The 18909-nt window shown below is 45.8% G+C and overlaps 1 protein-coding gene across 5 annotated transcripts in view; it reads left to right on the plus strand.

The window, feature by feature from the left end:
- The window catches only part of LOC126284117 (ubiquitin carboxyl-terminal hydrolase 21-like), a 374932-nt gene that overhangs the window by 139447 nt on the left and 216576 nt on the right, over positions 1-18909 (plus strand). The window contains exon 1 of one of the 5 annotated variants that reach the window (XM_049982794.1): positions 6615-6759. The exons of the other annotated variants lie outside the window; for them this stretch is intronic. Within the exon in view, the coding sequence (XP_049838751.1) occupies positions 6632-6759 (128 nt within the window). The 5' untranslated portion in view covers positions 6615-6631. Of the gene's footprint in view, positions 1-6614; positions 6760-18909 lie in introns of those variants that run through there. 5 annotated transcript variants of the gene reach the window in all.

Raw genomic sequence — 18909 nt, forward strand, 5'->3', positions numbered from 1 at the left:
GCCGGCATCAGCTGCTTAACGGATCCTGTGTGGCAATTCCATTATATAGCATGTTATAGGTTCAAACGAAACGGGGGGGGGGGGGGGGAAGGACAGAGGTCAGCGAATGAAGGAAATGATATTAATAAACATTTGTGCAGAAACCGTTGGTTTGCCCGATACGACGCACGCAAAGGTAGAGCCATGCCAGCATCACGGTACTGTTACTGTCTGTATAGATGATGTCCCTTGTGGTGATAGGACACGCATGATGGTGTACTGGCACACTTTGATGCGGCTGTTCTGGAATGCGTAGCACGAATCTTGGACAACGTGTAGCGGCTCTACAGTACCGTGGCCGCACAGCTCGCCGACCTAAATCTCTTGTATTTTTTATTTTTTTATTCTGTGGCGATATTTAAATGCTTTGGTGTATTCCAGCCCTGTCGATAACTGTCGATGAAGTTCGGGAACGCTTTGTGGGAGCTCGTCAGTACATTCGCAACACGCCTGGGATTTTTGAACGTGTACGGACATCGGTGGGAGGACGTGATGAAGCATGCCTTTACATTAACGGAGAACACTTGTTGTAACGTGTTTGTCCTTATGTGCTTGTCTGCAGTTTTCATCCTCGGGGATTCAGTTATAAGATGTTCGTGTACTTTGTCGTGATACTTCGTGTCGGGGAAACCGGTGGTTGCTGCAAGTATATTTATCAGCGTTGTATTTCTGCAAGGAAGTGTGCTGTTAGCGGTACTTTTTAATGTAATTGTGGGCAACGTAATAAGGAAAGTTTGCGATGTGTCAGTGGCAGATGATAGGAAAATCGTAGCATATGCAAGTAATTTGGGAAGAAAATGAGCAGAACCTAGAGAAGAACCAAATACCTGACAAAGTAATTGAAGAATCAGGCATGGGAATAAATAAACAAAAAGTGAAGTAATGGAAATTACCAAATGGTTCAAATGACTCTAAGCACTATCGTACTTAACATATGAGGTCATCAGTCCCCTAGATTTAGAACTACTTAAACCTAACTAGCCTAAGGACATCACACACATCCATTCCCAAGGCAGGATTCGAATCTGCGACCGTAGCAGCAGTGCGGTTCAGGACTGAAGCGCCTAGAACCGCTCGGCCACAGCGGCCGGCTGGAAATCAGCAGGAAAAATGAAAAAAATGTAACTTGCAAAGAAGTGGATGCTTTGAAGTACCTCGGAAGTCAATTAACCAAGAAAGGAAAGTCAAGGATGAAATTTCCGGAAGAATACAAAATTGTAAATTTTATTATTGTGCATCTGACGTAATCAGAAATTGGAAAATATGTGCCTAAAAAAAATCATATCGTGATGTGCAAGTCATATTGTGTGCCAATTTTGACACATGGATCAGAATGTTGGACTTGGATAAAGAAAGATCTGAGGAGTATACAAGCAACAGGGATGCGCTAACTGGGAGGGAGTGCTGGGCAAGACGAGAAGGGAGAGGATAAGGAATGAAACAATACGAAACACCCCTGCAGATCGAACCTGTAAAGCAAACTATGGAGAGCCCTAGAATGGACACAATCTGGACGAAGGCCGGGTGGAAGGCCAGGTGAAGGACGATGTGGAACGAGCAGAACTGCATCGGAAGGGGAGAAAAGAGAAACTTGGCATCGACCTGCATGAGCAGCAGCGTTTCAAGGAGAAGAAAAATATATGCTTGTTTTATCGTTCTATACTTATCTCTTTCGTTTGTACCTATAATAATGAAACACTTTGTTTATAGGTTAACCATTAATAAAACCGACAAACTGAAGGGACGGATTCCTAACTGGAAATGGAAGAAAAAAAGTTCCTCTGAACATGTGTCTGACACTGACGAATGAGAGTTACTCAGACCATGTACCGTGTGTTCCTTGTGTTACGAACTGTGTGATTGACGCAGCGTGCTGTAAGCATCAGAATGGTCCGGTATTCGTACCGGGAACAAGCCGAGATGGTGTTTTGTACAGCCAAGCAGAAGGAAACGGTCGAGAGGCATCACGGCTGCACCGAAACAAGTGCCCTCACAGACACCAACCATATTAAACGACATTTAAAGCCCTTTTTGGGCATTTGTGTGATCATGGGTCCTTTCAGACAGACAGACGTGCAGGGAGTCGGCGGACTGTGCGTACACCACATTTGGAGCACCACGTTGTACAGGATATTGGGACGAACTCTAGTACAAGATCCAGGGAAGTTGCCAGAGTACGATTATGTGTATCCTGCATGACAACCGTTACTGTACCCATCACCTGCAATACCATGGAGACCTTTTGCAACATCCGTTGTTATGTGGATGTGATGCAACTCTGTACTGTGTTCGGGGACGATTTGTTGTCGTTGCACGCACACAGTCCAATTTCCGGACATATGTTCATAGGACCTTTTTTTCTACATTTCCAGTCAGGAATTCATCCCTGCAGTTTCGGTTTTATTCTTGTTCGCGCTGTGTTTCTACAAAGTGTTGAAGAGGTTGATACATCCCAGCTGTGTCACAGTCCCTAGTCGTCACAGGTTCCTTTTGTCGTGTTACGTAATGTACACGGGTTGGATAACAGGTAATGCCAACATTGTTTTAATTCATACCTGACATTATTGACAGACGTTCACCGTATTACATGCCCTCAATATAATCGTCCCGTATATCGGTCAGCTTCGCTCACAGAGGTAGAAGACGTCGTACATCGTCAGCGCGTCCATGTCTCTCGTCTCGCAAGGAGCCCCCTATGACACGGAAAACGTCTTCTCTTGTGTTATAGCACGTTCAATGTGGCGAATAGGTCTTAATCAGTCATATTCATATCGGATGAACACGGTGGATGTTCCAGTATCAGCCACCCCCTCGTACGCAGGAGCTCCTGCACCGGGTTCGCCATGTGCTACGTGCACTGTCATGAAGGATGATTTGATTGAGTGCTAGAAGGGAACACTGTTGTCTGCTGTGGCCACGTGACAATGCAATCTTAACCCACGGACGTTGTTCGTGTTTGCTAAACTGGGCGCTCGAACTGGCTTCCCGGACTTTCAGACTGTACGCACTGCAGCTGACTCAGAGCCATCGCCGCTCACTGCACCACTTCAGCTGACCTTGCAATAGCTACAGACAGCGGGAATGCCATGTGACGCACATTCTTCACGTTACGGCGCTGTTGCCACTAGTTTTTATCCAACCCTTGTACAGTATGACATAGACTTTATAAATGCAAGCTGCAAGTGATGTACGTAGTGTAAGATGATCAATATGGGGCGAGTGCAGACTGTGTCAAAGTCGTACACATAGTCAGTGGTGGCTGCTGTGTAAGAGCACTTGAACAACCTAACATTTTCAGCTGTCCATATCGAGGTATATCAACAACACCTGTCAGCAGCTGAGGTTTTCAGTTGGTCATCATTTATTCCAGGGAAAAGCTGCACGGTCATCAACAGTAACTGTTCTTTCGAGAACAAGTTACTGTCTTCGTATATATAACCTAACTCTTGACACCTTGCGGATTTACTGGTAGTTTTTCTTTGAATGCTGTTAAACGTAATGTGGATGTGGTAATCTGAAATACACGGTACCAAATCTACCGCGCTGTGCTAGATATTGCTCCGCTAGACTGCGAAATTCGGTATCAGGATCGTGAGCACACCTTCACTTGTGCACGTTTTAAGGAGCTCCTGCGCATGCGTAACATAATTTATTACGGGCCAAATAGTTAGGGATTTCATTACCAATGTGCACGGTTCATGGCGAGCACTGCTAGCGCTTACCAATAAACTACTACTTTACGTCGGTGCCACCAGATGGTTGCACACTGAAGCAGAGTGTAATCTACCGCTAGGTGGTAGCACATTCCACAGATATGCGAATTCTCACACTATATACTAAAATTAGGTCGTACATCAGTATATGTTATAGTTAAACTGAGAGAAAAACCTATTTTGTGGGATTCTGAATGAGATATGATACATAAAGTTTTGGATTTTGTCGCAGACTAAGCTGAGAACCATAAAGCACATCATCGTCGACTGTTGCATTTATTTGTGCTTCAGACATCTGTTGATCTTATGGTTTATCTGTACTGCAGGCCCACATTGTACATATATTTGAACATTCACCAAAAGCTGGTTTTTCTGATTTTCACTTGAATATGGGGCCGGGGGGTCGAAGGCGGTGTGCTTTCGGACGTTTTGGCATTCAGCGCCTCATTTGTGTTCTAGTCAAATGACCTTGTTGGTGGATAGTACAACTTGAATATAATAATTACCGGAAACGGCAGTTTGTTGGTTGTCTTCTGTGCAGGAATCGGCTTTCCTGTGGAGTGTGAATACGTATTAAGCGCTAACAGCAAAGAAAATTACCAGCAAAAGTTAACTCCAAAGGAACTAGGGTATTTCAGACCAGATCCGCCGTGCGAGAAAGTGACTAAATCAAAAACCGAGCGAGGTGGCGCAGTGGTTAGCACACTGGACTCGCATTCGGGAGGACGACGGTTTAATCCCGTCTCCGGCCATCCTGATTTGGGTTTTCCGTGATTTCCCTAAATCGTTTCAGGCAAATGCCGGGATGGTTCCTTTGAAAGGGCACGCCCGATTTCCTTCCCAATCCTTCCCTAACCCGAGCTTGCGCTCCGTCTCTACTGACCTCGTTGTCGACGGGACGTTAAACACTAACCACCACCACCACTAAATCAAATCAGGGTGACTACAAGCGAACATTTAACGAAGTAGTGTATAATAGAGTTAGTTGTTTTGTGAGTGCAACGTAAAAATGCCTGATTTTCAGCCCAGAAGTTAATTAGTTAACTAATATATGAATTAGGTACCTCGTACATTTGTCCAAAAAAATAAAGAAGTACGAAACCTACCACTTACACAAAAATGCGTAGCGAAACCTTAAACATTATTTCGTTCTTGCCGTAAACTGTACTAAGTTATGTAGAAAACAACAAAATTTCACATAAACAATTCTTCCTTTTGTCGGACAAATTATGCAAATTATTATTATTGTTATAATTATTATTATTATTGTTATTATTGACATTTGACACAACCGACTTTATAACGAATATAAATTCACCACCAAAGGAGCTTGTAGTGGGTCAAGGCAAAATTAAGCGAGTTGAAAAGTTTAAATAGCTCGGTGAATGGATGACAACCACCTTATCAGAGAAAGAAGCCTTCATATCACGCATGAACAAAATGGAAATGGCATTCCATTTAACCAAAATCATCTACAACAAAAGATCAGTATCGTTCAATGCAAAGTTAAGGCATTACTGCAATGTTATCCGTCCGGTGGTCTTGTACGCTTCTGAATGCCTAGTAATGAACAAAAAAGGTATAATCGAAAAGCTGGAGGCGAAGGAAAGGAAGATTTTGAGAGAGATCATAGGTCCCATCAAAGAGAATGGGGAATATAGAAGACCTGATAATCATGAACTGTATCGAAGGATTATGTTTTATGGACGTATGACCCAATGAGCCCTGGAAGACTCATCAATCTATGATCATCTACTTTCAGGAGAAGAAAACAAAATGGGGCCTGGTTCACAGAGGTGGAGAGCGAACTTAAAGAAGTGGGGATCACACATGATGACATCTTGGAGCGTGTCGCACTCGAGGAGAAACTTATGGCGTGGCAGGGTTTCCAAGAAAAGCCAAAACTAAAAACAGGAAAGGCTTGGACCCAGCAGAGGAAGGAGCAAATGTCTCTGAGCACTATGGGACTTAACTTCTGAGGTCATCAGTCCCCTAGAACTTAGAAGTACTTAAACCTAACTAACCTAAGGACATCACACATATCCATGCACGAGGCAGGATTGGAACCTGCGACCGTAGCAGTCGCGCTGTTCCAGACTGAAGCGCCTAGAACCGCTCGGCCACTTCGGCCGGCGGAAAGAGCAACACCGAGAATGGGCAAACATCAGAACACCTAATGCAAGACAGTTGAAATATTGTGATCGAAAGATAACCTACACGAAATGAATGAATAAATGAAATGGATAATTGACAGCCGCTGAAGTTGTATGAATAAGTTGATGAGCAGAACTGTTATGTAGCAGATGGTATTAATTTAGCACTGTCGTATTTACCTGAATTTAAAAGTTTGTGAATAGCCAGAATGGATATCTACGAGCCGCCACTGCACACAATTAATTCACGTAAATCCATCGGAGGACGCAGGTTTATACATTGCAGTAACTTATTTCTGTCGATATCCACGGGGCACGGTCGAGCCTACTCTAAAGCGTCGGCATTTGGCACATACTGTGACAGATGCCGTGTAACAAGCGGACGGTAGCGATTTAGCTATCTGTGGTAATGCCGCCGTCTCGGCGCGCCGGTTGCATGGCAACGGGGTAGCTACGCCGGCAGGTGCCCGCGGCTGGAGCAGAGCGGCGTGCGCTCACGTAACGCGGTTTTGCAACGCGCGCCGCGACCTGCGAATTGTCTCGCGCCTGCCGCTCGGCCTCGGCTCCGCGGCTGCGGCTGCTGCCGCTGACGTCACCGCTCTTCGCAGTATCACCCGGCATGCCCCAACCGTGACGTAAAAGGCTGCGCGACCGGCTGGAGCGGCGGGTGAGGGGGGAGGGCAGGCGTCGGGCGCGCAGTGTGCGCGGACGCTGTGCGCGTGCGGGATGTGCCTGCTGGCCGGCCTGTTCGGAGGGGACGCGCAACACGACGGCGGCGGCGGCGGCGGCGACTCTGCGCGGGCCGGCTGGAAGCCGTCCTGCGGGAACCTGGGGCTGCTGCTGCAGCGCTTCATGTACGTGCGTTTTCCCATAATGCCTGCTTTCAGCGGGTTGCTTCTGTTGTGTTTGCTTCGTTGTCCGAAAAGTGTTCGTGTTGACTCCGTCACCTAACCTAATTTTGCTTGCAATCGGTTTCGGTCTTGCATTGCACCGTCTTCCGACCCCTGTACGCAGTAGACATATCTTTTGTCATACCTGTTCAAAATGCGATATCAAACTATCCGCAGATATGAAACTTCTTGGCAGATTAAAACTGTGTGCCGGACCGACACTCGGCTGGCGGAAGTAAAGCTGTGAGGACGGGGCGTGAGTCATGTTTGGGTAGCTTAGTCGGTAGAGCACTTGCCCGCGAAAGGCAAAGGTCCCGAGTTCGAGTCTCGGTGCGGCACACAGTTTTAATCTGCCAACAAGTTTCATATTAGCGCACACTCCGCAGCAGAGTGAAAATCTCATTCTGGATATCCGCAGATCCATTAAATATTTGTGTCTCTATCACACCCCGCTCTTAAGGTTCATGTAGCCCAACATGGTTCTGGATGATTTTAAATAATCCCATGTACGTCTGATCAATTTGTGTGACTTCACTGCTCTAACCTCCAACGCGCGTTCAAAAAGTATCGCAACACTTTTTTTCCTGAAAGCAGGTTCGTTTTATTTAGGATTCCAGTACACCATGGTATTGCACACTCTTTTGGTTACAAACTCCTATTTTGAGACATAATCTCCGTTGAATGCAATGGCCCTATGCCACCTTACTGAGAGGCCCGTATGCCGGCATCGTACCACTCTATAGGTCGACGCTGCTTCAGCAACCTCCTCGCCGTCATCCACGTACTGCTTCCAGCGTAGTGCATCCATCATTGCGGCGAACAGATGGAAGTGGGAAGGTACGCGAGCCGTGCTGCAGGGTGGACGAGGAACAACAGTCCTGGGAAGCTCTACGAACGCCTATCGCGGGTGTGAGACCTTGCGTTGTCACGAAGTTCGTTTGCATTTCTGTGGCAACTATCACGCTGAAATTGTTTCTTCCGTTTCGCTACGGGTAGGACGCGGGACATCGTAGAGGTTTGCGCTATATGGATGCTATGGTGACAGACGCCTCGCTCAACAACTCACCGTAGACATTCTGCAAGAGTCTGCAGTGCTCTGGGTTTCCACAAAAAAAAAAAAAAAAAAAAAGCTGAATGACAGCTCTCTGCACCTCCGTTACAAACGCCATTTTTTAAGGCTACGTAAGCGCTGACAGCTGTCGGAAACTAGGGGTCGAAGATGGAATATTCCACGGTGTCCCACAACAAATTCCGCATCGTGCGCTGTCTAATTTTAGTGCAATGATTATAAATATGACGTAGTACAGACGTCATTCATAGCCCTTACCTTTTGTTAAAGTTGAACACTTCTCTCGTCATATGTATATAAGCGCCAGTCAAACGAAAACGAGAAACATGCAGAAAAGTAAGTCAGCGCATTATTATTTTAAAAGTAGTCGCCGCAACTGTTGATACATTTATCGCACAGTGAGACAGCACGGTCATTGCCTTCACACAAAAATGGTTGCTGTTGCCCTCGGAACGATGATTGTACCCAACCTCGCACCTCTTCATCCGAAGCAAATCGAGCGGTCCGACATGTTGCTGACGTTGTTTTGAATACGCTGCAGAAGTTTCGCTGGGAAACCATTTCACATCGTCCATACAGTCCCGATCTCTCTCTGTGCGATATCCATATTTTTGGAGCCATGAAGAAAGACATTCGTAGCCGTAGATTTGTTTCAGACGAACAACTACACATCATGGTTCCGTAGCTAATTGCAAACATCTGTCCATGAAGGCATTGACCATTTTGTCTCACACTGGAATAATGTATTAAAGTTATGGCGATTACTTTTGAAATAGTAAACAGTTTATTATTATCAGTTTTCTCGTTTCCGTTCGACTGCCCCTTGTACACATGAAAACTGGAATTCTCTTAGCTTATGGCTTTAAAACTAACCGCATTTTCTTTGATAGTGCCTTTTCTGCAATTATGACAAAATTTATGTTTACTGTATTCAACGGATTTAGAGGTGGTGTAATGTTAGTCCCGAAACCAACTGCAAATAAAAGGAGACCTGAATGAAAGGACCTTCTCTGAAAATTTCCTGTACAGTTTTAGCCTTACTGGATATTCACTCTGGTATCAGCTGTCAAAAACGCTACACGTGTTTTGGTAGTATCGCCTATTATTCATTTAATATAAAAGTGGATTACAGAATTTTCATTGAATTTTTGCAGCAAAAGCGGAATGAAGTGCAACGGAGTTTTAGAGCTGTTAAATGTTCCATTAGCTGGCAGGTTGTGGAACAAATCTTTCCAGGAATGCAGTGAATACGTTAAACTTGACGATAGTCTCGAACGCCCCAGCACATCGTTAACCGATAAAATTGCGAAAAAAGTTAAATAAATGATTACGAACGATTGGGAAAACGCAACCGGAGAAGCCGATGATGGTCTTGGCGTATCAGTTGGTTCATGCATTGAAATTTTTTCCGGTGTTTTATGTACGAAACGTGTCACAGCGAAATTTGTCCACAAAATTGCTGACTTTCGAACAAAGCCAGCAGTGGTTGCATGTTGTTCAGGAGTCTGTAGATGAAGTCCACAACAGTTCAGAACGTACTGAAACTTGTAACATGCAGCGAAATACTTGTTTACGAATATGAAAGTAAGGCTTAGGCATCCCTATGGAACTGTACTGGATGGTATAGTCTCAAAAAAGTGTGATGAAATGTGAAAGTTACGATTACGGAGTTTTTCAATTTTAACGGCTTTATGGGGCATGAGTTCATGCTCAAGGCTCTACTATCACTGATAAGTCCAAGTTCAACGCCGTTTTCGTGAAGCGATACTTTAGGGAAAGTCCTATCTTTATGTCGAAGCAATTCATGCCTTTTGCACCATGATAATGCACCTGCTCAATCATTTTTGACGAGAAACGATACTAAAATGATGATCTAGACCCCATATTCGCTTGATAGAGAACCCTCGCTTTACAAGCAGAGATGAGATTAAAAACAAAACGGTGAGAGACGTAAAAGCTATCCCAAGGATACAGTTCCAGATGTGTTTCAGGGACTGGAAAAATCTCTGACATAAGTGTATAATATGTAACTGGTACTATTTCGAAGGGAATAATACTGATGTAGACGAATAACTAGAATTCTTTAAAAGACTGCAATTTTTTTTCACACACACCTGGTATTGACATGCAGGTTGAAATGCAATTGCATGTGAAAAGCACAAGTTTAGGCCCAGTGTTATTTTTTCAGTGGTAACAGCTGATCCATACATTGCTATCCGGTTGGACGCGACCTTACATGAGTACGTTATGTATAACTTATGTCTGTACTCTGACATGGCATCGAACATCCTTGCTTGACAGTGGCATAACGTCGAAACTGAAATAACATAAGAAAAACTTGTCCTGCCATAAGCGGAAAATGTCGTCCTTCAAGCGATTCATACAGCCTGAGGAACCGTATCGCAGGGATTTTACCATGCCACGCTCAAGGGCGACCATATTCTTAAATGATTTCTGTCTTGCGGGAAACTGCTCAACGGAACTATATAATGCTACATGCAGGAGACACCAAACTTGTGTATACTCAGTTTGCGTTGAAGTCCACAACGCAGTATGACGCTCATTCGTGCAACAGGTGTGCCGTTCTCGTTATGCCATTCATTCAGTTTATCAGTGTCGAGTTACGGTGTCAATCCCCACTATAATAGCGTCGCAACTTTGATTTATACATTGCTGGCTCGGACCAAGAGATATTAAAGCACAGTAATATTTTAATTATTACGCTCACTCAATTTCGAGGGGTGGGCTCATGGAGTTACGTGTTTATTGTTTTATTGGCAAGCTGTCAGTAAGACGTTTTCAGTTGCTAGGGAAAATATGTGACTAGATAATCCAGAATTCCGTGATTCAGAAGCGAATTTCGCAGGTGATTTGCGTGGACACATTTATTATTAACGAAATCCCTTAAGGCCTTTCCCTCACAAAAATAGTAGACATAGTTTTCGTGTAGACAACTCACAAGCACAATATACGTACAAATAACGTAAACGTCCAGCAAGCGCGTGTAGATGTGTGTGTGTGTGTGTGTGTGTGTGTGTGTGTGTGTGTGTGTGTGTCGGAGACGGAGAAAGATCGGAGGAGGAAAATATGTTTTGTCATTACTAAAAATGGTACTCACAAAAATGTCTTGTGATATTAACACCTGTGCCGCGGTGAGTTGCAAGCTGTTTACTGACGTACTCGTATTGCATCCCTAACAATCTCTCTGTAGAGTCCGATTGTATTGCTCGGTATTCTCATTAATCGCCATATCTTTCCATGTAATTGGCACACGGGATTTTTGTGGAATGCATCATTTAATTACTTCGAAGGCTCACAATAATGTGGTATATTAGTCTGTCGTGTGTAACCCCAAATTGGCTACGTATGCATTCTTTGCGTTTCAGATGCGTGACCCTGTACGCTATACACGAGTTACGGTTATTTTTCATGTACTTCATATGTGAGAAGGTAAAATGTTTGATTATGTCGTGATATGTGGTACCAAAGCATTTACTTCGTTGGTATTTGATAACCTTCTCGATTTAGATTGTCCACCTCTGCGGATATTATTTCGATGTAACGGAGAAACCTGGCGCCGCCCAGGTGTTTGTTCACAGCTGTGCGCGCACGCCTGTAACACGCTGCGTGTGGCCTTGAGATTTATCTGCTGAACTGTGTGTCGTACAGTCACATAATGTAGCGCCTAACATTCAGTGGTATATGGGAATACTGCCCGTAAAGCGTATCGCGAATACAGTTAGAAGTAATAAATTATAACGTCATGCCGCATGCGATACTTTTACTGCTTGAACAGCAGAAAAGTAGTAAACGAGAAACTTTTTTTCCTTTCATCGTTTTGCGGGGGTTGTCAGCAAGCAAAAATTCGTTAAGGTTTCAAATTATGTGTAAAGTTTGTTGCAACTCGCTAAGTGGTCTCATTCTCAAATACTGGATGCCGGAAGTCTGAGAATTCACGCGTCGCGTGCTGCGCTGTTTTTTCACCTCCACCCTCACCCCGGCCACACGGCCTTACGCCCACGGCGATTGTTGCCTGAAAAATAACCTATATGTGAACCAGTTGACACATAGGTGGATCTTACCTTCACGGCTATAGTTGACTGACAGTAAGGTTGGTTTACAAGGAGATGTGGAACATACATACATACAGTACATCCATTTCTATAACATGCACGGATTTTGAGATAGTTACATTTGTTGAGGCCAGCTGTTTGAAAGTCGTGCCCCGTAGACGGCAGTTACTTAGAAGTCACTCTTCTAAATGTGACTGTGCTGCGTTGTACGTGAGGACAGCCGTGTCTCTTGGATCCTGCTGCTTCTTCGGAGGCAGGGCTCTCAAGCTGTGGCCTTACCTGTAATTTAAGTGTGGCAAACGGAGTATATTATTTGGGACTATACTTAATCCGTTCTGATTACAGTTTGAGGCATATCATTTGCCTGTTCTAGTGGTAATATTACTACTACTACCAATACTACTACTGCTACTACTACTACTACTACTACTAATAATAATAATAATAGTAGTAGTAGTAGTAAAATAGTAGACTGATACATATTACTTGTAGTGTTTCAAAAGTACGTCGACGTCTGTCATGGGTGGAAAGTTTTGCCGTATTATAAGCAGCAGTGTGCTGACGAGCATATTCGTGGCGAAGCATTTTATATGTGATGATGGTGCGATCGCTACATTCCAGTGATGATGTCACTATTTCATTCGTGTGGATGCTTTCAGTAGAATTTTGTTTCGGAAGATGCCATAATAAACCGACAGTAGCCACTGAGACACAGTTGTTCAGTTGTCAGGTATAATATGCTTGTAATTTTGATGATGTACAAATTACGCTAGCCGGCCGCGGTGGCCGTGCGGTTCTGGCGCTGCAGTCCGGAGCCGCGGGACTGCTACGGTCGCAGGTTCGAGTCCTGCCTCGGGCATGGATGTTTGTGATGTCCTTACGTTAGTTAGATTTAAGTAGTTCTAAGTTCTAGGGGACTTATGACCTAAAATGTTGAGTCCCATAGTGCTCAGAACCAGTTGAAATTACGCTATCGCTAAGTATTGTACGTCTGGTTTATATCGGAGTTGTTGTTTTCATTTTTACGAGGGTAATTCCAAAAGTAAGGTCTCCTATTTGCTTATAAGTACAGAACTTTAAATGACAGTTGGTCACACTGTTATGAAGAGTGCTTCACGCGCTGTGTGTAAACATGCGCAGGGCGCGCTGAGGCTTTCGGTCTTGGGTTGGCAGCCGTTGAGAATGGAGCTCCCGTTGAGTGTTACCGCCAAGTGCGAATTGCGCGCAGTTATTTGGTTTTTGAACCTAAAGGGATGCGCCGATTGAAATCCATCGACAATTGACGGAAGTGTATGGTGAGTCGTGCACGGATGTCGAAAATGTTCGTAAGTGGTGTAGAGAATTTGCAGCTTGTCGGACTGAAATTCACGACGAACAAAGGCGCGGGAGACCTTCAGTTTCTGAGAGGACAGTGTTGAACGTTGAGCAAAGCATAGGCGAAGATCGGTGGATCACCCTGAATGATCTCTGCACGTTGGTTCCTGAGGTTTCCCGAAGCACCGCTCACAGAATTTTAACGGAAACGTTGAACTAGCGGAAGGTGTGCCCAAGATAGGTGCCACGCATGCTGACTGAGGACCACATGCGGCAACGAGTTGATGCTTCCCGCGCATTTCTTCACCGCCTTGCAGCCGAACACGACAACTTTCAGGAGTCAATTGTCACGGGTAACGAAACCTGGACGTACCACTTTACACATGAGACCAAGCAACAGTAACCCCAATGGCGACATCCTTCTTCGCCAAAGCCGCGGAAATTCAAACAAGCACAGTCTGCCGGTAAAGTTACGACAGCCGTTTTTTGTGATCGGAAAGGGGTATTGTTTTTCAGCTTTATGCCCACTGGGGCCATAGTTAACGCTGACAGGTACTGTGAGACTCTGAAACAGCTCAAACGGTCAATTCAGAAAGGGAGAAGAGGAATGTTGAACAAGGGCGTAAACATTCTCCATGACAACGCTCGTCCACACATCGCTCGGCAAACCGTTGCTCTCCTGCATCAGTTTCAGTGGAACGTAATCACCCACCCGCCCTTATGGTCCTGACTGGCGCCCAGTGACTATCACCTGTTCTCTAGGTTAAAAGAACATTTGGCCGGAAAGCTATTCAGCTCCGACGACGAGGTGAAAGAAGAGGTTCATAACTTTCGGAACAGCATGGCGGCGAGCTGGTATGAGATGGGCAAACAAAAACTGCCACAGCGTCTACAAAAATGCATCGGCAGAAATGGTGATTATTTCGAAAAATAGCTAAATGTTCAAGCTGTAAACTGATGTAAACAATTGTAGAAATGGTCTATGTACTTATAAAAAAATAGGAGACCTTACTTTTGGGATTACCCTCGTTCATAATATTTCGACGACCGGCCCAGTAACCTTACTCAGGTGCTGCGAGCTGAGCTGTCATATGCGTACTCGCGGAGCATCACGGCGTGGGTGACTTTTAAAATTCCGTGATGTGGTTGGATTCCACGCAGCGAGTACACGCATAACAGCACAACTCGCCAGCACCTGAAGAACACAGCTGGGTCGGTCACCGAGACGATATGAAAAAAAAAGAAAGAACCTGAAACAACGACTAGGCAGTATCACCGGAAATAAACAATTAATCAGTCACGCAGAGAGGGCCTGAGAGATGACGCTATCGCCGCTGATAATCGTCCTTCTTACTGCTGCTACAAGTCGAGGAGAGCTGCGAAGCCCGAGCCCGCTCTTCCGCTCCCGTCGCGTGACTCGATAAGTTAAGTAATTCTCAGTTGATAGCGGCCGGAGCCGAGGCCACGGCGTCCGCTGCCGTGCACCTGGTGGCGGCTGAAGCCACGAGAGACGCCGTGTGCCGAGCACGACTGTGAATGCTGTGTCTCGTTAAAGGTCGTACAGTCCACAGTCGGTGTGCCACTCATGTAAAATCGCCGTGAGCACTGAGGCAATCATCACTCCGGTGCACCAGGTTGTGGACACCAGACTGGAAAACACCGCGTCGTGCTGCGTGGCCGCGCCGTGTAGCCCAACGGCCTCGGGCGCCTTGCCGCGGTTCGCGCGGCTCCCCGTCGGAGGATCGTCCTCCCTCGGGCATGGGTTCGTGTGTTGTCCTTAAGCGTAAGTTGTGTGTAAGCCCATGGACCGAAGACCTCAGCAGTTCGGTCCCAGATGAAATTACCACAGACTCCCAAAAATTTCCTGTTGCGTGAAGAAGTCGTTCACTGCGTGCTGCACATCGTCGTCCAGTAGGGATCGCCGACCCTCCGAGGCCTGTTTGAAGGGACGGAAGTAGTGATAAACGCATGCCGAGAAGTAAGGATTATAGGGCGGGTGCTCGAGTGCATCCCGCTTGAATTGGATTAACGTCTGCGTTATGACACCTGCGGTATGGGAGCGTGCGTTGTCACGAAGCAGCAGCACCCCTTGTCGCGGTTTTGTCGGATGTTACGCCTTAACTGCACGCCGTAATTTCTCCAGCGTTGCGCAGTACCGTTCGCCAGAGATGGGGACACCAGGTTCCTTATTGTTCATAGTGGATGGGGCTGGCCTCCCAGTTCGACTGGCGTCTTGATTCGAATCGTGACCAGCACTGAGCCTGTCGCACCAATCCACGACGGTGGTTTTCGACAGACATACTCCGATGGTTGTCTACCGCTGTTTGTCCTTCGGCACGTTGCTGCTGTTTAGACACATTTGACGATAACGACGCCATACTTCACGTTTCCGTATTTACCACACGCGCGTTGGAGGACGAGAGTGCCACACTAATTGCTTGCGTACATGTCGGTACGTATTCAGGGCGAACATTAATAAAACCAACAAACTGCAGGGGACGGATAGTTGACTGGAGATGGAGGAGGAAAGGTCCTATGCACATGTCCCCGGAAATGGACAGTGTCCGTGCAACGACAACAAAACGTCCCGGAGCACAGTAAAGAGCTGCATCGCATTAACGTCACAACAGATCAAAGTGGCCTCCATGGGATTGCGTGTCATAGTTAGCAGCGGTTGTCAAGCAGAACACCACGTTGGCGGTCCACTTGTCTGGAGCTCGTACTAGGCTCCGTTCCAATATCCTGTACAATCAGGTCCTCCAGACGCACAGTCCGCCACCTCCCCCCAAAAAGGGCTTTAAATGTCGTGTGATATGGTTGGTGACTGTGAGGGTACCGTCGTTTTGGTACAGCTTGACTACCTCTCGACCGTTTCCATGCGCGTGGCTGGCTTGTTCCCGACGTGAATATGGGACCATTCTGCAGCTTCCAGTGCACTGCGTCAATCACGCAGCTAGCAACACACGAGGAACACACGGCACGTGGTCACAGATACTATCATTCGTCAGCGCCATCTACCGTGGCTACGTTGCATTTGCGGACACTTGTTCGTAGGACTTTTTTTCCTGCATTTCCATTCATGAATCCGAACCTACAGTTCGTCGGTTTTATTAATGGTCACCTTTCATACGCACATCGAAATCGTGCTACGTTGCATATACGCAGCAGCAACTTCCGTCAAACTGAATGCCCTGCTATATATGATAAGTCACTTACTTAGTTTATCTCCAGTGTTGTAGAAAGTTTGTACAAAAAGGGTTCAAATGGCTCTGAGCACTATGGGACTTAACTTCTGGGATCACCAGTCCCCTACGACTTGGAACTACTTAAACCTAACTAACGTAAGGACATCACACACATCCATGCCCGAGGCGGGATTCGAACCTGTGACCATAGCGGTAGCGCGGTTCCAGAATGTAGCGCCTAGAACCGCTCGGCCACATCGGCCGGCAAAGTTTGCACAGTTTGTAATTTTAATTCGCGGTGCGCTCTATTTTTCGACAGTGTACATCGACATGACTACTTCGCAATTCACATCCAGGTGCTTCGCATAAGGTTCACAGAACCAGTTTCTGACTATTTTTCGTACGTTCCAACCTCGAACAACGCGCGAAGAATTCGAACACTTACATTTTTCCGTCCGAGCTCCAATTTCTCTTATTTTGTTAGGCTGGTCATTTCTACCTATGTAATTAGCACTCAGCAAAATATTTCGTATTCGAAGGGCAAAGATCTTTTTTTTAGTTTATGACGTTATTCTGTCTTCTGTACAATTCCACATTTGATCTCAAATATATGTGCTCATAAATCAGTCTGTTGCCTAAAATATTCCTTGGTATCCTGCGCTATCTTCTGATTAGTATATCGAGTAGTCCCCGTCTATTCGCAGCCAAAGTCTCCGAAACACATAATCGTTCCGGTTTGACAACCGTTCCCCAATGTTTTAATTTGCTTCCAGTGCTCAGCGTCTTCTTATCACAGAAGTTTTGCGTCAGGTAATATGATTGGTGCAATTTTCTAAACGTAATATTGTTGGTTTCCTGATCTAGGCTATTCTGTTCGATTACCTTAACCTAGGTACCTAAATTTCCGCCGGCCGCGGTGGACTCGCGCTTCTAGGTGCGCAGTCCGGAACCGCGCGACTGCTACGGTCGCAGGTTCGAATCCTGCCTCGGGCATGGATGTGTGTGATGGCCTTAGGTTAGTTAGGTTTAAGTAGTTCTAAGTTCTAGGGGACTGATGACCACAGCTGTTAAGTCCGATAGTGCTCAGAGCCATTTGAAACTAAATTTCCCTTAGTTGAAATTCCGTCACCAAGTCTTACCCACTACAAGCTTCATACCACGTGTCGACGCAATGAAGTTGATGACATTGCTTGTATACGTGTAAACTGTTCGGTTTGCTGGAGTCGCTAAAAACTGAAACTGCCATCCGATTCTAAATAGACTCTGATGATGACTCCAGCTTTGGAGGAGAAACGTTAGGCGGAGAAACTTGCCCCCTAATACCCATAAAACAAGAATCCCTTGGGTTAAATAAGAAACTGTGGAAGAAATCGTATTGCGTCTAATTAGACAATCTGTATTCCAATAAGATTTGACGACCATTATGCTGCCACCATCCTGCATCTCGTGTAGGGCTCATGAGAGCCAGAAGAGTAATTTACAGGTGCAGAGGCAAAGTCAGTCGTTTTTCCTTCGCTCGCTGAATACCAGAAAATTGTCACCATTGTTACGAAAAATACTCCGGCACGCAGTAAGGAGTGGCTTGCAGAGTTATGTATTTGTAGGTCCCGACATATTGAGAGACGTAGCAAAGTCACGGGAAACGTACTGTGTATCTGGACTGCCGGAGACTGATTGAGAACCGAATGCAAGTCCACTGCGCCACCTCACTTCGCAATGGATACGACAATATCTCTGTGCAGTTCACGTATCATGTACTTTGAGAAATAAATGAGGCAAATACAGTAATTTTTTCCGTGTGTCGACGTTTTCGAGTGTGCGCACTGCCAGGTTTTAGAAGGAAGCGATGTATCTCAGTGTAACTCCGAGAGCAGTGTAAGACGGTACAAACTGAATCACATTTGAGCGTGCATTCTGGCGCTGGACAGTGAGAGAGCTTTGTGTGCAGGAGGAAGCCAGTCGGGTATTGATTGTCCGTCGGATCTTCCCTGCAAGGAACGGGACGCCGCTCTTCGTGACTCATCCGGGGCTGCTTTATTCCGCTTTTACAACTTCTAATATTCCGAGGCTCCGGAGGGCAGTCAGAGCGCTCCGTAACCCCAGTGCACTCGCCGGAAGGTCCATTTCGGTGGCTCTGACCTCCAGTGTTTGCGCACATACTCAAGAAACCAGCGTCCAGTTCTTGGCATAGAGTAGTTCGCATTCTATTTCATATACATACAGTATAAGAAGTGATCAAAAATTTGCTGCAGTGTATGCGCAACATACCGCGAGTCCGATGCCGGTATTTAAGCACCGACATACCCTGAGGTGACAAAATTCGTGGGATAGCGAGATGCATATATACAGGTAGCGGTAGTATCGTGTATACAATGTATAAAAGGGCAGTGGATTGGCGGGGCTGTCATTTACACTGAGGTGATTCATGTGTATTGGTTCCAACGCGATTATGGTCGCTCGACGGCAATTAACA

This window comes from Schistocerca gregaria, chromosome 8, assembly GCF_023897955.1.
Source record: "Schistocerca gregaria isolate iqSchGreg1 chromosome 8, iqSchGreg1.2, whole genome shotgun sequence".
Classification (NCBI taxonomy): Eukaryota; Metazoa; Arthropoda; class Insecta; order Orthoptera; family Acrididae; genus Schistocerca; species Schistocerca gregaria.